Raw genomic sequence first — 24108 nt, 5'->3', positions numbered from 1 at the left:
TACTAAGGTAAGAGCTATCGTAATCTTTTAAAAATTGCAAATCTATTTTGTTTTTCTTATACCTAATCATTTTGTTTTATTATTGAATATATTAACTCCCTTTTTAAAACATTATTTTATAATTTAACCGCCAACTTTTAGTTATTTGTGGGGTGCCAACATTTGGTATGCGTAAAATCGGTTTATCCATTTTATTGGCACACATGCCAATAAAAGGGTATTTAAAATAATTTGAGTTTATTAAAAATTATACCTTGTTTGTCTCAAAATTCAGTTTAAATTGCATTGAAAATATTTTCTAACGTTTTGAACACACCAATCCAAAAGTTGGCCCACTGCCAATTATATAAAATCCATTTATTGACACGGGTGTCAAACATTGGGTAAAAACGTGCCAATAAAAATATTGTCTTTTCAGCCACTTTCAAAATGAAGCCTAGTCAGAAGAAGTCTAGAGAAAAAAATAGTAAAAAATGTTTTTAACGGAAAATTTATACCTACAAAAAGCTCTCCACGAAATATCAAAAGGCATGAGCAAAAAACTTGCTGCAAAAACCTTCAGCGTACCACGGTCTACTATACAATTCAGATTGGAACATCCTGATCATCGCTCTAAGCCCGGTCCGTCCACAATTTTAACTGACGAAGAAGAACAGCTTTTTGTTGACTGGATAAAAATCAGTAGCAAAAAAGGGTTTCCAAAGAGGAAAGAAGATTTGATAAAGAGTGTTTCAGACTTTATCAATAAATCGGGGAGAGCCAGCAGTTTTAAGAATGGTGAGAAGTGGTTTAAATTGTTTTTAGCTAGACATCCAACAGTTACATTTCGAACACCAGAAGCCGTAACAGCTGCCACCTCCACAGTCTCTGCATCTGATGTAAGAGGCCACAGAGAGATGGCCACAAATGGCACTTGACGTATGCTACCAGTGAATTATGTACTAATTTAGGTATAATTCTCATAGCGTTATACCCTAACTGCACTAGGCTCCTTCAACCTGCAGACGTCGCCGCATTTCATGTCGAGACTTGTCAACTCACTGTCAAGTCAAAGCATTGAATTTTGTGGTATATGCCTAAATGACTTTCGACAGTCAATACGCAATGTCTAATTTCTAATGCCCTTTGAACCATCTTCATGCTTTGACTTATTATTATCTCCCATTCTTACTTTTATATTATTATTGTCATTGTTATTGTCTTCGCTCCTCATTTATATATGCTCTCCTTTCACTGTCATCTCTGTTTATAAAACTTATTCGTGTAATTAATATGTTGTTAATGGACTAATTGTCCGTAAATAAATAAATAAATTTCAACCATTCAAAACACAATGGCAGAAAACTGTCCTAATCCATCTCAAGCGTTAACGAAAGATGTTTCACAAGATGTTGAGGAAATAGTCCAATGCTCTGAATTAAATTATTTTATAGAAGATACATCAACCCTACAAGAACCTATTCCAGAAACAGTTAGCCAACAACCACACAATCATCTTTCACCCACTCAACAAGCATTCATTCAGCCAGAATCCATAGAGCAAGTATCCTCCCAAAAAGCCTCTACTTCCTTACAGCATGCTTCGATCTTACAGCCATCATTCACTTACGTACCAAGCAACAAACAACCATCCACACAACAAACATTTGTTCAACAAACATCTATCTACGAAGCGTCCGTTAGCAGTCAGCAGCAATCATCAATATATTCAACTCCCCAAAAACCGTCTATCAGAGTAACTGGAGATGTCAAAATAGGTGCAGATCAAAATAATTTTATGCAACTGAAAGTACCACTGGTTAAGGAAGATAATATATTAAAATTACAAGATATTTTGGTACTTCCTAAAACGCCACAAAGAAAAGGGATAAAAAATACCAAGAAGACGCCTTTTGTACTAACATCTGCCGAATGGAAAGCTCAGGAAAATGAAAAAAATAAAATTAAAGAAGAGAAAGCAGAAGGTGTTAAAAAGAGAAAAGAAGAAAGAGAACAAAAGAAATTGGAAAAAGAGAAACAAATGGTAAAGAAAAACAAAAAACAAACTAAAGACAATGTGTCTAAAATTTTGTTTCCGGATGATTTCTATAAACTTGAAAATGGCAAATTGAAAGCTGCACTTAAAAATAATAACAAAGAAAACCAAAAAGCAAGTGGGTACTAGCAAAAATTGCAGTGCTGCTGAGATAGAAAAAATGTTGACTGAGGATTCAGATGACTAACGTGACTTAAGAATTACTTATGATCTTAATCAATTAGATTGTGATTTAATTAAATATAATTAAGGAAATTAAATAGTCTTAAGCTAAAATTGTTCTATTTTTCGTTCAAGCCTAGGTAGAAGGCTTTTTTGGTTTTGTTTTAATACTTTATGGAAAGTTTATTTAACTATAAGCGTTTCAACTGATATGGGATGTTCCTATATAAATAAATGTTACTTTTCTCAACAAAGGATTTTATTTTGTTTATTTCTATTAAGAATTATCTTAAAATAGGTACCAACATAGACGATGTATAATACATTTTAAAACCCCTACATAAGACCTAGCAGCCATTTTTCAGTCTCGGGAGAACAGTGACAATAATAGGTAATAATCACTGCCAATGAAAGGTTTGGCTATGCCAGAAACTGGTATTTGAGGTATTTTTTTAAAAGGTACACTATATTGAAGAAAACGAAATAATTTATTAATGATAAGTACTTTATAATATTCTGCAGAGATTAGAAGACCAATATAAATGCTTTTCTCTTTGTTAAAACATATTTTTACATGCAAATTTTACCGGTTTTGTGAAGTAGCTGCTTAAAGTGCCAATAATTAGGTGGTTTACCCTATATAAATAATACATGTGTATTATATTTGTAGAAAGTAGAGAAAAGTCAATGTTTATCCTAGAATTCACAACGTCAAAACTTTACTCCAAATCATTTGCAACCCCGAGCAATGCCTGGTCAGCTAGTAATAATATATATCGAATTTCATTTATTTACTCCCGTAAAAGGCTGTTACATATTATACATTTACATAATTTATATAATCTACTCATAAACAGTGCAGTGGATAAGGATGACTGATGTAAAAATATTGCAAAATATTTTACTAAAAAAGATAAAAATTTATATATACAAAATACAGGGTGTCCGGAAACTCGTAGTACAAGCGGGAAACTGGTGAATCTACATCACATTTGGAGTCGATTTTGTAGTATATTTTTTTTTTATTTGAGCTTTCGTTATCGAGTAAATCGAGTTAGAAGTTGATTTTTTTTTTTTTTTTTTTTTTAATCAAATTCTTATAAATTATTACTGAAGATCAAAGTACCCAACTAATTAAAACTATTTGAAAGTAAAACAAATGAAGAAACTCTGATTTGAAGCATTATTTTCAAATCACCCTTCATTTAATCCGGTGTAATCATAAAATATTTCTGCTCTGCAGGGTTAAAACATCTGTTGTTCAACCCTAAACACCAGAAAAAACTATAACCCTAAAATAGCCGAAAAATATTTTTTTGTTTTTTTTTTTTTTTTTGTGAAAATGCTCAAATCAAAAAACTTTATGTTTATTTGGGTTCCCCATGTGGTGTAGATTCTCCAGTTTCCCGCTTGTACTAAGTTTCCGGACACCGTGTATAGTATATTTGCAGCACATCCCAATGCAGGAACTTCAACACCATTCAACTTCCCCACCTTCCTCTTCACCATCTCCTTCCCCCCCCCCCCACTACCTTCAGCCTCACAACATTCCCCAATTGGGGATACCAGTCTCACTGGCTCCAGACAGTTGTGAGCAGTTGGGACTCTTGTGCGGTTAAACATTTTTTTTTAAATGTTAAATAGTATAATTAACAAATTGTGTAGATTCTCCAGTTTCCCGCTTGTACTACGAGTTTCCGGACACCGTGTATAAGTAATATAATAAAAGTATCAATATAATTGGACACTTTCAGCTATTGAACTAACTTTCCTTTAGACAACTAGAGTTAAATAAATTTAGGGATAGCCGCGAAAAACTGCTGTGACTTTTTTTATGATGTATTTGTAATATTTATATCTAAAAAGATTTTTAGCCGTGGTAAAATCCTAGGTAGATTTGGCAAAGATAGGACTGCTCATACGAAATATGAATGGTAAGTAAGCAGCACATCTTTCTCGGCCACTATAACACTGTTTTAACGACTGGCCATGACATACACAAGGCTGAAGAATGAGGCCAACCACTAATTGAACTCAACTTTCTTTAAATTACAGGAAAAGCAGAGGAAAACTTACTCCATTGTCCTTGACCTCTTTTTCACTTGTACTAGAAAAGCTACAATATTATAAAAACTGGCCTTGGCCCGAAATTAGATTTTTTTTCAATAAATTTATTAAAAAGGATATCTACAAACATTTATGTATGACCCAATAACATTTTACTTCCACGACTGACTTGTAAAATTTATCTGTGATAATATGAAACCTTATAACTCAAGCATTACAAGAGATGGTACCGAATGCTCGCCAACTAGCTTGCCGGTTTTTTTGTGAATCGCCTAATTCAAGGTTTTGTGAATCGCCTAATTCTAGGGCACGGAGCGGCCAAACCGTATATTTACGGGGCAGCTCCTGGCCCGGCACGTTACGGCAGGAGTGGGGAAAGAATTACAACATCGCTTGACTAGCAGATCTAGGAATGCAAACTAGGACTTGCCCAAACTAATTAAATTAGTCATGTGCGGCGACCATACAGCAAGCGATATCATGTCACACCCACATGCATTTTCATATTATGATCTGTAAAGGGCTTAAAAGTTTTCACAAATGATCAATTCTATTTAGGTAGCATTAAATATTAAATTACATACATGTATGCTATACAATCAACGAATTTTTATGCAAAGCAAAAATCAAACTTCTAATCCCATGTAAGTCAATACATACAGTTTCACTATGAAAGCTGTTTTCAGTGCAGTAAAGGGTGACAGAAAATAATGATGAAATCTGTCTATTTAGGTCGAAAATTAGTTTTGAATGCCATCGTGCGCATTTTCACAATACGAATGAAAGATGTATTCGGTTTTGGAAAGATCCCTGCACCTGTAGATAAATGAAAGAGAAATATATGCCACCTAAGGTCAGGATCAGGGGTCCACATGCCAGTACAAGACCAAAAAACCCCTCCACCCGCTACTTGCTGAAGGTCGTCTCTTCAGGACATTGAACAGGCGGCAACCAGATTCTTTGTATTTTCTAAGAACAGTTTTTCTACTTTAAAAAATAATGCAAACTTCTATTTTCTGAAACAAAAGGTATACTATAAATTTAAAACAATATTATCAATACATATAAACTAGTGTAATATAAAATACTGCATAAAATAAATAAAAACTGATCTTGACCATTATCCTTGTCACCCCGTTTTCAAGGTCAACAGAATAAACCCACTTAGGGAAGATGGGTGTGCACTATATAATGAAAGGCAATGGTAAAGTAAAATTATTTGTACTTTATTAAATTAAAAAAATTATAACAAAAGATATTCGATCATTGGTAGGAATGATAATGAGAACAAAAAAAACCTTAAAAGCTAAAATGTACCGCTATAACGAGGCTTTCATACATCATACCCATGTAAATACTGACTAGTGGTACATGCGTAATCAAAAGCCTAATCAACTTCTTCCATTCTGGAAGCATCCTCAGCATCTCCGACTAGTGGGGGTACATCCCCAGGAGCGGCTTCTTCAGCCACCATGGGTTCCTCCTCGTCAATGCCCAAACCCAGCTTGATCATCCTATAGATGCGGGCAGCATGAACCTGAGGCTCATCCAGGGTGAATCCAGAAGAAAGTAGAGCAGTCTCAAATAGCAGGATAACCAGATCCTTTACGGCTTTGTCGTTCTTATCAGCATCAGCCTTCTGTCGGAGAGTCTCGATAACTGAATGGTCGGGATTGATTTCCAAGTGCTTCTTGGCGGCCATGTATCCCATGGTTGAAGTGTCTCTGAGAGCTTGGGCCTTCATGATACGCTCCATGTTGGCAGTCCAACCGTACTGCGAGGTGACGATGCAGCAGGGGGATTCCACGAGCCTGTTGCTGACAACAACCTTTTCTACCTTATTGTCCAAGATGTTCTTCATCACCTTGCACAGACCCTCGAACTTGGTCTTATCTTCTTCACGCTTCTTCTTCTCCTCCTCATCTTCGGGCAGCTCCAGTCCTTCTTTGGTCACTGATACTAGCTGCTTGCCATCGTATTCTTTCATCTGTTGCACAACATACTCATCGATGGGCTCAGTCATGTAGATGACCTCGAAGCCACGCTTCTTGACCCTCTCTACAAAGGAAGAATTGGCAACTTGCTCCTTGTTCTCTCCAGTAATGTAGTAGATGTGTTTCTGGTTCTCCTTCATGCGAGTGACGTAATCCTTGAGGGAACACGCCTCATCTCCGGATGCAGAGGTGTGGAAGCGAAGGAGTTCGGCCAGCTTGGACCTGTTGGCAGAATCTTCATGGATACCCAGCTTCAGGTTCTTGCTGAACTGTTCGTAGAACTTCTTATATCCCTCCTTGTCTTCGCAGAGCTCATCGAAGAGTTCCATGCATTTCTTCACCAAGTTCTTCCTGATGACCTTAAGGATCTTGTTCTGTTGGAGCATCTCACGAGAGATGTTGAGGGGTAGATCCTCACTGTCTACAACTCCCTTCATGAAGTTGAGGTACTCTGGAATGAGGTCCTCGCAGTTGTCCATGATGAATACCCTCCTAACGTAGAGCTTGATGTTGTTCTTGCGCTTCTTGTTTTCAAAGAGATCGAAGGGGACCCTGCGGGGCACAAAGAGCAGGGCGCGGAACTCTAGCTGACCCTCAACGGAGAAGTGCTTGACGGCAAGGTGGTCTTCCCAGTCGTTAGAAAGGGACTTGTAGAACTCTCCGTACTCTTCCTGGGTGATGTCATCAGCATTCCTTGTCCAGATGGGCTTTGTCTTGTTGAGTTCCTCATCCTCAGTATACTTTTCCTTGATGGTCTTCTTCTTCTTTTTCTTGTCTTCCTTATCTTCGTCCTCATCCTCTCCTACATCCTCAATCTTGGGCTTGCTCTCATCTTCCTCTTCTTCTTTCTTCTCCTCCTCTTCATCATCCGAAAGTTCCTTCTCGCGCTCTTTCTCTACCAGCAGCTTGATGGGGTAACCAATGAACTGAGAATGTTTCTTGACAATCTCCTTGATCTTGCTTTCTTCCAAGAACTCTGCCTGGTCCTCCTTGATGTGGAGGGTGATCTGGGTTCCACGGCCCAGGGGTGCCCCGGTGTCGACAGCTACGGTGAAGGAGCCTCCAGCAGAGGACTCCCAGATGTACTGCTCGTCATCATTGTGCTTGGAGATGACGGTAACCTTATCAGCGACCAGGTAAGATGAGTAGAAACCTACACCAAACTGCCCAATCATGCTGATGTCAGCACCGGCTTGTAGGGCCTCCATGAAAGCCTTGGTGCCGGACTTGGCGATGGTTCCCAGGTTGTTGACAAGGTCTGCCTTGGTCATGCCATTACCGGTGTCGATGATGGTCAGTGTGCCCTCGCTCTTGTTGGGGATGAGCTTGATGAATAGATCCTTGCCGCTCTCCAACTTTGATGGGTCTGTCAGAGATTCATAGCGGATCTTATCTAATGCCTAATGAAAACAAAATTGTTTATTAGTATATATTCACAAAAGAAATCAAGCTTAAACATTAGATCGATTGAATTTAATGCAGTAGTTATTTAAACTAGAGAGTAAATGTAGAAATAGACTTGTGTTTTGAACACATGCAAACTCATTCTACTCGTGTATTTTTCTTGGAAGCACACGAATTTATTCATACTAAACAAATCAGAATAATAACATTAATTAAAAATAATGATTCCGAACATTCCGAACAATAGACCTGAACACAAGAGCTCAGATTTCAGCCGGGAACAAAAGAAAAAATATAGGTACTTACATCAGAAGAGTTGGAAATCAATTCTCTAAGGAAAATTTCTTTGTTGGAGTAGAATGTGTTGATGATCAAGCTCATGAGCTGGGCGATCTCGGCCTGGAAGGCGAAGGTCTCCACCTCGGCATTTTGAGTTTCTTCAGGCATCTGAAAAAATATTATACATTATTATTGAGTCAAATCGTACGAAAAAAACAAGCATGTACAAGAGGATGTTGTCAGAAAACGATGGTTATATGAATCTATCCAACAACGCCTGTATTGGCGAAGGCTAATCAAAGGCGCAATTGCAGAATTCCTTCGAACGGAAAAATGCATTTCCCAAATTTTGTAAAAAATCGGTAAAATATAAAGCGGGGGACCACTTTAACGGAGACACTGGAGTAAAATCAAAGAGATGCACGATATAACACACACCTTTTAATAGTATTTGTTCACTTTTTAGATACAAACGCCTTAAGCCGGCTTGCTTCGGGTACAGAGAGAAACTAACAACCTCTCAGGGCTAGCACAATATTCAAATGACAACATGTGCGCGCCGAAATCCGCTTTTATATAGACATGGACGGATTCTCCAGAACAATCCAGCGTATTCTAGAAGGTACTGTTTGACTTCCGGACAATTGGCTATTTGTTTAATAGATATTGTAAATAATTCCTCTAGGGTAGGTAAAGAAATTATTCCAAAAAATGTTTTTTTATTAAATACTTTGTTTTTCTTATTTTTTTTAACTATGTACAATAGTTTTAAAAAATAAGACAACTAGTTGTTTTGAAGTAAACATTCTAGAAAATACCCGACATTTCTCGGTGTTGCTACTGTGCAGAATTATTATATGGTTGCGTCAAATAGGTAGATACTAACATCGATTTTGGTGTTTTCAAGATTATTCTAGAATATTTTTCAGTGTAACTACCAATTGCATGCGTTTCACTTTATATAATTTTATTGTATCTAGATATTTTTTTTAAATATGTCTTCGATAGTTTGATACATTTTTATTACTTCAAACCTATCAACCGATTTTTACATTAATAGTATTTTTTACGTTGCATTTGAAGTAACATTTTACATTGCTTTTCATTTTTTAATATTTTTTGCTGTAGGTTGCTATAATATGCTTTACATAATTTTTGGGGATTTATTCATCACAACTAAAAGATTTTTTTGTTGACTGTAATTTTCTGTAAGTTCAACATTCGATTGATTGTCAAAAATCATTGTGACGTTTGTGCATTAGTAAAATATTATTGTCATGCCGCTGTCAGTTTATTTTTAATAAATTTATATCTTAATCCGTGGAAACATTTCTTAAAAACATGTTAGACTTGCATTCACCATGTGTTGTGGTTGTTAGTGATTTTACAAATCCAGCCTCCATTGTGAAACGTAATTTTGATATTATTTGTTTGCTTATGTTCTATAATAATTTTGCTTATTTTCCTAATTGACTGGCATTCTTCATAGTTTAATATTTTACAGAAATTCTTAAATGTGATGATTTGCCAGAGCCCGTTTGCCTAGCAGAAAATGTCGAGGGATATTCCTGGGAAATTGACACAAAGTATTACAAAGCATGTGTCAACATTTGTCCGTTGAAAAATGATGATGTGCTCCCCGAAAAATTGTGTAATTCCACGGAAGGACTTATCCTATACTTTGACAGTCAAAATGTAAGAAACATAGAAAATATTAAATTTTTATATTAGGCGGCTACCTCATGGGTTGGTCCTTACCATCATTTAGGTATATAAATAGAAGGTTAATTATGTACCTAACCGCCGCAATTTAGGCACTGATTATAGAAATTACACTTTCTTTCAACAGTTACTACAAGAAACAACTATTCACATGCACAAAATAGGTTGTTAGTTTAAGTTAATTAAGTAATTTATGCATATTTAGATTAAACGAGATTTTAATCCATGCTAAAAAAATACTGAATTTCAGCAAAGTGATTGTTTTGTAAGGGAAATTATCTTTGATTGAATACAGATGGAAACATAATGCATCTTTTTTCATCTCTCTGAAAATAAATGGTCGTTTCTTGTAGGAGTAATTAAGTTGAAACGAAGTTTAATTTCCATAATCTGTGCTTATGAAAAGTGCAACTATTTTGTAAATATTTTCAAAATTGTGTCTACCTTCCTTGCAAAATGTGTGTATAATATTATTACCACAGGGAAAGTAGGAAAGGGGCTGAGACTATCTTTTCCAGAGTGACTTGTGCAGTATCTTAGACCCGTACCCGGCGAGCGCTTGTGGGCTTGTTGACTGAAGCCCATCTTATCTCTATGTAGCCAATTAGCCCAAAGTTGTTCATGCCCATAGATACCTCAATGTAAGGAATCGACATAAACCGTGTGCAGTTAGAAATCATGATACTGAGAGTCCTCCGTTCCATATATGTATTTCTATTGGTGCCTGTACGCCGGGCGATGCAACGTGGTAGCGCTCTTGCATATTTCCAATCCCCGCATTCTTACTGCCCCTGGTTTATGTTGATTGCTTACCGACTCGTGAGGGAGTGGGTTAAGTCACTACCTGCATTGGAATATTTGTGATGAAGAGGAAGATAGAAAAGTTTTATCTATTTTCGCTAATTGTTATCCTTCAACTGGGAATAAAAATAACATTCCCGTGATAATGAAAAGTAATCAGAAATGCTTAGCAATCAAATTAATTTTTGTGAATAACTCTTTAAAAAAAAAGTGAACTGAAAAAGTTTGTAATTTTTTTTATTATAAAAAAGTAATAATTTTCAAATAAATTCCAAAATGTCCTAGATATAATGTTGTTGTTTTTATACAGAATTTGTGGTTTTTGTGAAGCACACGGAACTATTTCTGTTAAAACCATAATACAATCACAGTTCTGGATATGTCTGGAAATAATTATTATTTTTCTTCATTAACATATAAGTTTCTTTGTGGTGATATTTCACAAAATGGCACTATTTATACTAATTAGCAAGTATTATTATTTCAAGTGTTATTCCAGTGTTGTGTAAACAATAATATTACATAATTGAAATATGAAACAGTCCTGCACGGGCTTTACACAGCATTTTTTAAAATTATATGTAGACAGTAATTTTCCTCTTAACACAATGTTTGCGGGGTTTTTTTTAATCAATCTACGCCGTAAAGCGGGCATTTTTTATCGTGTTCGCGCGCAAAATTACGTTTCATGTAAAATAGCTATAACTGCTGAACTATTGATCAAATTTAAATAAAATTTTCAGTATTTTACCTTATTTGAAATCTTTCATTACGATCAGGTCACAAATTTTTATATTTTTGAATAAACAATTACGATATTTAAGTTTAAATTAAAAAAAATGCACTTTTGTCGTATTGTCGATTTAGTCATTTTATGCACATTCAAGGTGGTATATATATTTTGTAAAATACACACCACTAAACACTAATATTGTTTGAAAGTATGAAATCGTTGGATACAATTCCCTTTATGTAAAGGTACATCACAGAATTTACATATGTACCGGGTTTCGCTACGTATTTTGTGTACCGCGCACACACGACATCGCCTTCGTAGATTCTTATTTTTACCAGGGCCTTCAATCTTTTTCATTATATGTTTTCTCATATCCATCGATAGTCTTCCTGGAGGATCAGATTTTTAAGATTTTTTTCGGATACCAGATGTTGATGGTGTTGATTCCGGGTCTTGACTATTATCTGACGAAATCTGATCAGCCACCCAGTGTTCTGCGATTTCCTTAAAAAAATTATATTTTATTTTCCTTTCTTTTACGGAGTTGTACACAACAAATGAGTTGAATAATGCACAATTTATTGTATACATCTCTAGCCTTTTTGTCCATTTAGTGGTTTTTCGTAAAATAGAATAATACGAAAGATATTGGTCTGCTCGGTGAACGCTTTTCATATATTTATTGTAATCGATTATCATTACCGTAGTCCATTTTTTATAGGGTATTTTTTATGAAAAAATATCCCTTTATTATGTAACAAATAACTAACAAATATGTAACAAATAACTTTTCGAGCACAGCACACAAATACTTTGTAAGAAATTTTTAAAGCGGAATGTAGGCAGAAAAGAAAAGAAAGAACGTCTTGAACGAAACAATATCGCTTTAACACTGAAGAAATGTAAAGATTTAAAAAAAAAACGAAACATTTATCTTACAGTTATTTTATTTCAAGTGCATGTTTTATGACCACAGTCGGCTGGTTACCCGACCCTAATTCCACGAATTGCCAGGAACGTAGTACACGTCTCACGAGAGCTGACGCATAATTTTTACTTCACAGAGTAACCAACATCATACGTTACTCGTAATATATTGTTACTCTAAGTGTACCTACAACGCATTTTGGAGTCTTCCGCGCTTTACCAATAGTGTACAAATACGAAAAACGCTTTTAAGCGTCTCCCGCTCTCTACCAACAGTACGCAAAAGACGCTTTTAAGCGTCTCCCGCAAACAATGTGTTAATAAGAAGTAAATAAAAATCATAATTATTGGATAACTTGTATAGCGCCGCTTTTGTGAAAAATCACCTAAAGGTGTGTGTCAGCTCAAGCTCAGATTAAAATAAGATTTTTATAAAAAACAAAGCCACGCCACCACAGACAATCTAGCTGAAGTCCCCGGTGTTGCCCAGACTTACTTACACAGCTTTTCGAAATCTATTTTAGTGAGTGACCTTTCCCTTGTTTTGAGGATCAAGTTGGCAAAATTTCATCAGTATCTGTATAAAACTGTAGGTTTATATACATATTAAATCCACGCCGCCCGCCCGCCACAAACACAGACACTCTCTTTTATATACCACTTGGCATATATTGGCTGTTGCACGCGTTGGCTGCCAATGTTGGCCGGCCAACCTGATTATTGTCGGTCTTTCAGTATTCACACGCTCAACGTGTCCTAGGGGCTTAATACAATTGTATTATTAAGGGTTAAACAATAAGGAGGCTAAAATAAATTGTTACAGTAGCCCATACTTTCTTTTTATATTCTAGGCAGACTCATTTGAGAAGGTTAAAAAATGGAGTGATTCTATGAAAGAGGATCCAGAAATTCTACTGCTGATCTGCGACAGTTTTGAAGACATTTGTGCGCACGGAGTTAGTAAATCGGTGGCTCTGAATTGGTGTTTGGAGAATGGCTATGAGCTAATAGAGCTTCAGGACACTGATACGGAAGGCCAGGAATATAATGACATCATTCCTGACAAGAAGGGGGTGGACAGAATCATCGAGGCTTTGGAGGCACACACCTGGTCCAACTTGGAGATGAAAACAACTGGCAAATCTAACGGAACCCATCCCTCAGGTTATTATTATTATCAATACATATATTTTTTTTTATCGATTAAAAACCTTTTTAACTTTCTGACCGTTCAAGCCGGACAATTTTTAACATTTTAACGGGCATCTTCAGACTGGTACAATTATAACATCTGTAAATAGTAAGTAATAACATAGATCACTGTAGAAATTTATTTTAAATTTGTACAGCGCCCTTGAGGTGATTTTGCACAAAAACGGCGCTATACAAGTCATCCAATTATTATTTTTATTATTATGTATGTCAGGAATGAGCAGTAAGAAATGAATGCATTTAAAATTTTTTTAAATCATTGTGTACCACCACCAAAAGGTGGCTGAAGAACATGCTCTCAGGCCGGATATTTACGGTGACAAGGGGTGAGGTGAACATCAGAGTACTGGTGACACGGGGGTGTCCACAGGGAGGGGTCTTGTCACCCTTGCTGTGGAGCCTAGTGGTGGACAACCTCATCCGGAAACTCAACAACAGGGACCTCTATACACAAGGGTATGCGGATGACATTGCGACCATAATAAGGTGTTGGGATGTAGACACAACCAGAGGCCTCATACAATCAACACTGGCAACAGTGGAAGAATGGTGTGAAGAAACAGGGCTGTCGGTCAATCCAGACAAGACAGAACTAGTAATGTTCACACGCAAAAGAAAACTAGAGGGATAGAACAATCCATCCTTCTATGGAAAGGAGTTAGACCACCATTCAGAATCGAAACGAAATGGCTTTAGTTGTGTTTGGTGACCAGTTCTGAATAGGCAGGTACTTCCCCATCCCTCCCCCTCCCCACTACCCAACATAATGGAAAAATGGAAAAATTAGAACACTTGGGAATAAGAGGCAACTTACTCGAATGGCTTAGAAGTTACTTATCATACAGAAAATTATCTGTAAAAATTACCTCCACAACTTCTTACACTTTTTTTGCCTTATGTGGGGTCCCCCAAGGTTCCCACCTAGGACCAATTCTTTTCCTACTATTTATTAATGACATTTCACTAATTTTCGATAATATTCACTTTCTTCTATTCGCCGACGATCTAAAGATGTTTAAATCGATCGGTAATTCTTCTGATTGTTTAACTCTACAAATGAACTTAAATAAACTTTATGAATGGTGCATCGTAAACAAATTACATCTTAATATCAACAAATGCCAAACGATCAGTTTCCATAGATCTAAAACCCCTTTATTATTCGACTACTTAATTAACAATGACAATCTAAAAAGAGTTTTTGAATTCAATGACCTTGGAGTTATCTTTGACTCCAAATTACGCTTCTTGAATCACATTAATAGCATTACCAGTAAGGGATTACAAATGCTTGGATTTATTCTCAGAATCGCTAAAGACTTTAATAACATAAAAACTATAAAATTACTATACACGTCTCTGGTTAGAAGTCAGGTTGAATACAATGCAACCATTTGTTGTCCTCATTTCAACTCTCATTGTTTACAAATTGAAAAAATTCAAAATAAATTTTTACGTTTTATTAATTTCAAAATTGGTATTCCTATTATTGAAATCAATTATGTCAATTTACTCAGTAAACTTAACTTATTGAAATTATCTGTAGGGCGAAAAATATTTGATCTCCTTTTATTATATAAAATTGTTCATTCAAGGTTAGACTGCACTGACACTATATACTTGCTATCTTTACATATACCTCCAAAATATACTAGACGGAATATTTTATTCTACAACAATAACTTCGCTACGAATTCTGTGTTAGAAAGAATACATAGGTTGGGCAATGAACTAAGCGATGTCGCTGACATATTTAATTTAAACTTCTATACATTTAAAGCCAAATTAGTCCACCACTTTTTAAATGTAAATAATGTATGAGAAATCATACATATTTTTTTTATTTATATTTTATTTCGATTTTCTATTGTTTGTTTTATACTGTTGTTAAAAATGAAATTTGTAATTTTTATGTACTTAAAAGCCCAATAGCGCGTCAATAAATAAATAAATAAATAACCCAATTGGGGATTCCTGTTGACAAGGAGCAGTAGGGACCATTGTGCGGATTCACATGATGATAATTGAACTGTTCCAGATCTGAATATAGAGGGAGACAACGCAGACTTCACAGAGCTGTTCTCCCAGCTGCAGTCCATGAAGGAAAGTATCCAGTCCCTGCCGGCGCGGGACCGGCGGAACTGTGCCGAGCAGGTGGTCGCCACCTTCTGGAAGGCCATCGGGGGGGATGATGATGAAATTGATGATATCTTACCTTAAACTGCTACTTACCAATAACCTTCCTTTCCTTTTAATAAAATTAGATAATCTATTATTTAGATGGTGTTTTTATTTTATTTTAAAGCCCAAGGCCTACAGGCATCAATAATAATATAAACTACTTGTCACAAATTTTCAAGGTGAATGTGGACCATCTGTGGAGTAATTTCATAACTCAGCTCCCTATCTAATTCCGTTGCCTTGCTTCGAAAGACTAGATCTTTTAACACTTCTTTCCAAAATAACACAGATCAAAATTAACCCAAAATCATACAATATAATTTTATTTTTGAAGTGAAACTTCTTTAGGCGCGTAATGGATTTTCGGGGACGGAGTAAAACCGAGTCAGGATCGACACGAAAATGCGGGTACCCCCACCACCGCTCACCGTTCACTGTCCCTCTCTCACCATATGCGCTTGTTGAGGTGGGGGAGCCGCTCACGAACGTTCTCTCTCTTCTCTTCTTTCCTCTCTCTCAGACACCAGCGAACTGCGCCACGCCAAGCATCAGCTGCTTGGTTAGTATACTGCGTCGTGAGTGTAATACGAGTGAAATACGTAATTGATTGTGGTTCATACGGTTTGGTACAGAATTTCAGTGTTAAAAATGAGTAGTGACGAGATAGAGGTGATGAACACATCATTGTCATTGTAATTTCTTTGTAATTTTTAATTGTAATATTGTTATTTATGTAATATTGTATACTTGTGAATAAATTGAAAATTTTTGGAACTATACATTAATCGAACGTCATTCATCTATAAGAAAATATTAGAAAAAGCAAATCCATGCTTCGTCGTTGAATTATTTAACCTCTAATTTTCAAACTAACCTAAGAGAGAAAATAGAGATGATGAAATGAAAATAGAGAGAGAGGAATACTAGAAGTTTCACTTCTGTCTTGCGTAGGCTTGACACACCCACTTTTTTTTTTGTGCATTACAGATTGATTCAATCCTATTACAATACACATGAAATTTACAAAGATTTAAATGAAACATTTTACAATAACCGATATTTTAGAGTTCTTGCCTAAAATGACTATTGAAATCTTTAAGGAAATGTTGAAAATGTCAAGGGACCTAGAGGTATCATTTAGCAGCACCATACCTCTTGTCATGCTATGCTGGGTCATAATGTCCGTTCTTCCGTGTGGAATACAGAGCAAGTCGTGGCGTCGACCCTGACGGTAGTTACAGACGGTAGACGGTTAGACGGTACAAACAATTTATAGCATTCCAAGAGGTATGGGCTGTCAATGTAATCGAGTCAATCAATCTTAATCTGAGCAGTTTAAGATCGTCAGCAAAAAGCAAGCAAGTGGTACTTTGGATGCATTCTTGAATATCATCTGTTAATATCAAGAATAGTAGAGGTCCCAAGTTTGACCCCTGTGGTATTCCTGAAAATGCCGGGAATTCCCTGGACTCATGGCCACCTATGAATACATGTTGTGTTCTGTTTTTTAAATATGTTGCAAGAAATTGTATTAGAGGTCGGTCAAAGCCTATTCTACAGATCTTTCGTAAGAGTACGTCGTGATCTACACGGTTGAATGCTTTTGCAAAGTCAGTGTAAATCACGTCAGTTTGATATTGTGCGTCTAATACTTTTACTTCTTAATGTGAAAGTTCGAGGAGATTGGAAACAGTATATTTTTTGACAGAAAACCATGCTGATTTCCTCCTAAGAATGGTTTTATTTTATTTGTCAGTTTTTCACAAATTGTGTTTCAAAAATTTTTGGAAAAGATGATAAGACCGCTACCGGTCTATAATCATGTACCTCAGTTTTGCAACCCAATATCTCTCTCTCTGGTTTCAATCCTGGGATTGGTTTGCAGCAATTTCATCTAATCTCCTCTTCCATTCTTCCCTGTCTTGTGCGGCTCTTTTGACTTCTGCATATGATGAGCAGTGCACGTCCACCAGCAGGTCCTCCAGGTACTCTCGGCGTGGGCGTCCCCTAGAGTTGGTCCCCTCGGTCATACCCTCCATTATGAAATGCAAGAGGCCTTCTTGTCGTATAACATGGCCGATCCATCTTGCACGCCTTTCGGACAAGGTCCTGAGCAGGTGCCTTCCTCCTTCGATTCTTTGGAGAACCTCCTCATTTGTAATATGGTCTCTCCAGGAAATTTCTAACAGTCTTCTATAGGACCACATCTCAAAAGCCTCTAGTCTCCGTTTATCTCTTTCGGATAAAAAAGATAAATAGATGATAAATATAGCCCAATATACGACTTGTATATTGGGCTCACCTTGGTGAGTTTTCATTTTTGGGGAAAGGTGGAAGTAGCAATACTGAAAATTATGTAGCATAAAGGTTTGTATAAATATTCCCCTAACATGATAATTACATGAGGTGGAATTCCATCCGGTCCCGTAACCTTGTCGGGTTTTTGGTTATGAATGCATATTTTTACTTCCTTGGGTCTAAATTTTTTAAGAGAGATTGAATCTATAAATTTCGGCACCTCTTGCCGGAGACTTTCCGCACCTAAGTTGGGACATACTTGGTTGTCGACCGATTTAAAGTATTCCGCAAATTTCTGAGACACTAGTTGGGGATACTGGATGATTTCATCCGCGTCCATGAGTTCTATAGAAGTACCCCGACTTGATTTTTGTGACCTGATATATTGCCAAAAGTTTTTGACATTGCTTTTAATCCCATTTTTAACATTAGTCAAGTAAAGTTTCTTTTTTAAAAACATGTCTTTTTTTAGTTCAGATCTTTTTGCAAAGAATAATGAGTAATCTAAATTGCTTTTAGTTGCTTTATATTTTCTGCGAAGAGATACCTTGAATTTAATTTTTATCAATTATACATTTGTCAAACCACACCGGATAGTTGACATTTACTTTGAGTGGTTTTTTTATGGTTGCACACAGATCAAAAATACTACTCAATACCGAGTAAAAATATTCCACTGTATCATCAACAGATTTTATGTCATGTAAATATTTCCAGTCAAAAATATTTGTTTACACAGGTTAATGTTTAAATTTTAATTTGTTGAAGTGAATTCTTTCCAGAAAAGGTTTTTGATTTGCGTAGTTTGTCGATAGATGGCTCCGCTAGTCCGGCCGGGCGTGAGCGAAGAGCGTTGCGCCTGACAATGGCCTGGCATTTCGACGGCCGTACGTTGATTTTGATAGTTTTATTCGTATATCTAATGTAGGGTGGTATTTATCTTCTAGAACTAAAGGCTCATCACTTCGACTGACGTCACAAATATTTGAGTTGTTTAAAACAAGATCGAGTATATTGTTGAAATAATTTTTTATAGCATTATATTGTCGGAGACCATTTGAGCTTAGGAAATATGAATGTTCACATATGATCCCCTTGGGCATTTGTCATTTTATACATAATATTATTCATTTGTCAGCCGATAGTAAGCCAGATAGGTACTCGTCGCAAAGATGATACTTAACAATCCAACAAACTTGGATTTGATACGGATAGATTCTAGGGTACAAAAAATGTATTTATATTTTTAAATACATATATCTATTTATATGTATTTAAAAATATATGTATTTAAGTCATAATACAAGACATGCAAAAAAAACCCAACAGTTCCGCCCACCACTTCCTCATCTTTAGCACAGAGACAATTCTCATACTTAGGCCCTAAACTGCTCAATCTCATACCTGATGCATGGAAGGCAAAGAGTACTAATATTCTGCGTATGCAGGTAAACAATTGGCTTCTGGTCTTGGGGAGAGTTGAATGCGAGAATATGCTAAAAAACAGTAATTAAATTGTAAATTTTGTTTTTCTTTACATTCTTCTTTACATTTTAACTTATATTGGTATTATATTAGCATTACAGGAATTGTATTTTTACATAAAGAAAGTTCGAAAATTGTTCAATTCTTCGTGATATTTCTCCTTAAAGGAAAAGTTCCTTCTTTACTTTCATTTTTTATTTTTTGTTATTTTTCATTTCCTTTTTTTATATATTAATATTTCTTTAGTTTAATATATCAGCTAAACAATAGTAAAAAAAAAAAATGAATATACATTTGTATTACTTTACCAACAGAATTTCTTCAATTCAGTTTCATTTTCAAATTCATTTTCTTGTTTTTATCTATTAATTCAGCTTATGTTATGTTAATTCAGTTATTATGTCAGCTAAATAATAGTAAAATATGTCGTGATATAACTGGAAGTATTCTAGAATATGAATATACATATGTATTTTTTTTTTAACAACAGAATAGTCAACACTATAATGTACCATAATTTACATGTAAAAACATTATCATATTGGAATGTCCTAAAACGGGCAATCGCCTAGTTGAACATTTTAAGTTCATTAATTGTATTATGTAATATTTACAAACAAACAATAAATAAATAAATAAATATTTGAAATTCAATTTTGTTTTCGTGAATGAATGAATGCAAACTTACCGACATCCAATCGAGCTGAAACTCAGCAGATAGACTCGTTGTCGATGACAATGTAATCTATCAACTTTTCGTGACCATGCATATATGCGTGTGGATAAATACGCATTTCTCTGAAATTGGATGACATTACAGCAGTTAGCACAATGTTTGCGGAAGACGCTTAAATGCGTTTTTTTCATACTGTTCGTAGAAAGCGGGAGACGCTTGAAAGCGTTTTCTGTATTTAGATACTATCGGTAGATGGCGGCTAACATGTTGTTACGTTGTTGTAACGAGTTGTAAGTAAAAATTATGCTTGAGATCTGAGACGTGTACTAGGTACCCGGCAATGGCAGACCGTGCATGTATGAACTTGCACATGAAACAGCGGTAACATTTTGTTTTTATGGCAACATTCTTCGGTTCTCTGTTTTTGTTAAGACATTCTCTATTTTTGTTTCGGCCTCCATTCCGCTGTTACAAATTACCATAAACAATTTTTAAAGGACACCGCAGTTCACTGGGTGACCGATCAGATTTGGGCGGATAATATTCATGACCCGGAACAAACACCATCAACATCTGGTATCCAAAAAAAAACATAAAAATCAGATTATCCAGGAAGACTTTCTATGGATATGAGAAAACATATGTTGGAAAAGATTGAAGGCACTGCTAACAAATAATAATATACCAAGGAGATGTAGTGTGTGATCGGCCCACAAACTAGGTAGCAAAACACAATATATATGTAAATTCTGTGATGTACCATTACATAAAAGGAACTGTTTCCAACGATATCATACTTTGAAATAGTATTAGAGTTAATCCTTTTATATTTTACAAAATACATATTATGTTGAACGTGCATAGAATGTATAATTGTTAGACAATATGAGAAAAGTGTAGTTATTTCAAAATTTTTAAATTTCACATAATGAATATCATAATTTTATATGCGAAAATATAAAAAATTGTAACAAGATATAATAAAAAATTTCATTTGTAAGATACTGAAAATTTTATTCAAATACAATCAATACTTCAGAAGTTATAGATATTTAATGTGAAACGTAATTTTGCTTGAAAATCTGAAAAAATCGCCCGCTTTATGGAGGCGCTTGATAAAAAAACTAGCGGCAAATATTGTGTTAATATATGAAACAAATTTCGGTCCTACCCAATCGGTATTTAACTCTAGTCCCTGTGGAAGAAGGTTTAATCCTCGTTCAAACCATTTTTTATTTTTTTTTTTACACAATGCAAATTAATGCAAAATTGTGTATTTTGGTTTGAAAATCTGATCACTCGGAAATATTATAGACGTTTTAAGTAAATACTGCAAGTAAAACACTTCTTGGCCTTAATAATCGAGTATCTTTTTAAGTCTAGAAAAAATAAAGTATCAGACCTATAAAAAATACTTTTGAAGTTCAAAATTTCCTACTTACAAATCACTTTTCTATTGTAATTTTATTGTATAATGTGGTAAATTAAGTTCTTAACAAATTAACGAAATAATGGAAAAACATTTTATTATTTGTGCCTGAATTTCATAAAATAAAATAAAACGTCCATTTTGGCAATGTTTTTTTGTAATGAATTAACACAAACGGCACACAACGAATTTGTAATTACGAATTTAAACCTTATGCCACCTACCGAATTGGCCCAATCAGTCAGTTGTTCGACGACATTTGTGAAGTTGTGTTTCATTGCAAATCCTTACCCGAGGTACCCCCGAGAGGAAACCGGCATTTTACAGTCAATGTCACTGGCGTAGGTGTCCAGTACACATATAATGTAAAATGTGCTAAAAAAAGTAATTAGATATGTTTTAATTTTTGCCCTTTTGACTGCTAAAAAAAATTATTTGTAGGTTGGTAACTGCCTCAAACACTAGGAGCGTGGTGTGTGTGTACGTATAGGGCTAATATGATTTAAGATTTTCACGGCCAAAAGTATTTTTGTTATTTGTTTTTGGGGTGTTATGCCGTGTTGCGCTAACTCCTTCTTTAGCCAACGTTAGAGCAACACGGCATAACACATAGGGCTATTCACATTCATGCATCGTCTTATGTATAATCTTCTTTGAGTGTTTAGGGGCTTTGGACTTTCTAGCAATGTTACTTGTAAATATGTGTTAACCTAATTATACTAACTCGGAAGATACTTCTGTAGATGTAATGAAGGACGCTGCTGCTGAAGAGCTTGATTGGATCTTTGGATTGAAATGGTGTTTTTTTTTAAATATATTTTATTTAGTTATTATAATTATTATATTATAATATTTACCATGACCCCCACCCCCACTATCTTTCGCGGAGTTACTTTGGACAGGAGCTTGAACTACCGGCAACACATGGAAACAGTGGGAAAAAAAACTAGGACATGGCTTAACTTGGTTGATAAGCTAGCTGGAACTAGTTGGGGATGTGACGCCAACACGCTCAGAACAGCATCCATTGCCCTGGTTTTCTCAACGGCTGAATAATGTGCTCCAGTAAATAAATGCTAGAAACGCCCACACTTCAATGGTAGACGTTCAGCTTAATGCCACAATGCGAACCATCAGCAGGACTTTAAAATTTACTCCTCTCCCTTGGCTCCCCGTACTTGCAAACATAACCCCGCCAAAAATCAGGTGAGAAATTGCAACACTGAGGGAATACAAGAAGGCGCTGCAAAAAAGCGCAATACCTTTGCACGAAGATGTCGTCTCCCACCCGGCATGCCACTTGAAGTCCCGAAAGTCCTTCTGGGCGATACCCCAGAAGATAGGTGGAAACTTGAGTGGCAAACGGCCAACGTGGGAAATGCCTATCTCATACAGGACCCCACCGAGAGACAGCCTGGGTTCTCATTGCCTCGCTAAACCTGGTCCGCCATCAATAGGTTAAGGTACTCCCATAGCCGCTATGCCCACATGATGCACAGATGGGGCCTTAAAGAGTCGACGATGAGTGAATGTGGTACGGTGCAGGCCACCGAACATGTGGTCAACGAATGCCCGCTCCATTCATTCCCCGGCGGGATTGATGAGGTCCACATGGGGACTCCTGAGGCCCTAGACTGGCTTGCAGACCTAGATGTCCCCCTCTGACCCACCCACCATACGAAAGAAGAAGATTTAGTTATAGAATTTAGTCCTATTAAATCTAGTATTTTCCATTTATTAATCTACTACAACAGTGTATAATCACTTATTCCCTTTTCCTACCAATATTACCTGTGTACTAAAAATTTTACTTCACAACATCCCAAGGCTTTCAGCTTTTTTCAGATTTATCCAGATTAGTAATGATCGATGTCATTGCAGACGGCTTAAGGGGAATCATTCCAATGTCAACAGACCTATTGCCATATCTAATGCACAGCCAAAATGTAGGAATGCTCAGTCTCTAGTTAGTTAGTAGTCTAGCTCTTAGTCTCAGGCTCAGTTTTACAGGTATTTCAATGGAACCTGCTCTAAGGAACTAGCAGTATTCACCTGTGCACAGGCAAACGTGCATAAAACTCGACAGATGTGAGTGGAATACCCGTTTAACCTTAACCCGTCCCACGACGCTGCCCAACCGGTGGCGATACAGCTCCCCCGTCATTACACTGTATAGACAGAGGCATTCTTGTGAGGTGTCGCATAAAAATTTTAAAAGCTATTCAGATTTGAAGATAATGAAGATTTCTTAAATCGTTTTTTAGTGAGAATACAACTAGACCATTTCATTCCTTAATATTTATTATAATAAAACCTTATTAAAATACATCCCTTGAGTTCCGGGATACAGAAAATTTTATAAAAAAAAAAACATGCAAAAACACCAAATAAGTATCTATCAAATTACTACGATGAACCGAATGTACATTGTTTCTTTTGCTCTTTTATTTAAAAGAAACAGTTTTTTGTTATCTGTCTTACTTACTTACAACTGTCGGGTTCACTCGTTGTTGTAAGACTTTTTACAAGGTTAGTTAGCGGCCAGGCAATGTCGGTTGGTCAATTACACTTTCCAGTGTTCGGTAAATATGTTTGCATGTTGTTGCGAGACTTTCTACGAGGTTAGTTACCGGCCAGGCAATGTCGGTTGGTTAGTTACTCTTTCCAGTGTTCAGTAAATATGGAAGAAAACAATAAAAA

At 36.0% G+C, this 24108-nt stretch overlaps 2 protein-coding genes across 2 annotated transcripts; one reads left to right on the top strand and one right to left on the bottom strand.

Moving 5' to 3' along the window:
• Positions 1 to 5469: 5469 nt before the first annotated feature.
• Hsp83 (Heat shock protein 83) lies at positions 5470 to 8537 on the bottom strand. Its single transcript, XM_089650369.1, has 3 exons — positions 8380 to 8537; positions 7969 to 8109; positions 5470 to 7658 (listed from the first exon to the last, which is right to left on the bottom strand). Exons 2-3 carry the CDS (start codon positions 8107 to 8109, stop codon positions 5652 to 5654), a joined length of 2148 nt encoding a protein of 715 aa, XP_089506495.1. The 5' UTR covers positions 8380 to 8537; the 3' UTR covers positions 5470 to 5651.
• Positions 8538 to 9094: 557 nt separating this feature from the next.
• Positions 9095 to 15618, top strand: LOC149425284 (alpha- and gamma-adaptin-binding protein p34). The gene is made up of 4 exons (XM_089651061.1): positions 9095 to 9352; positions 9446 to 9636; positions 12979 to 13291; positions 15378 to 15618. Exons 1-4 carry the CDS (start codon positions 9283 to 9285, stop codon positions 15557 to 15559), a joined length of 756 nt encoding a protein of 251 aa, XP_089507187.1. The 5' UTR covers positions 9095 to 9282; the 3' UTR covers positions 15560 to 15618.
• Positions 15619 to 24108: the final 8490 nt, after the last annotated feature.

The sequence above is a fragment of the Hesperophylax consimilis genome, chromosome 3, assembly GCF_061612785.1.
Source record: "Hesperophylax consimilis isolate HC1 chromosome 3, BYU_Hcon_1.0, whole genome shotgun sequence".
NCBI classification, from domain to species: Eukaryota; Metazoa; Arthropoda; class Insecta; order Trichoptera; family Limnephilidae; genus Hesperophylax; species Hesperophylax consimilis.
Note: the sequence above shows the minus strand (reverse complement) of the source record. Positions and strands in the feature narration are given on the sequence as shown.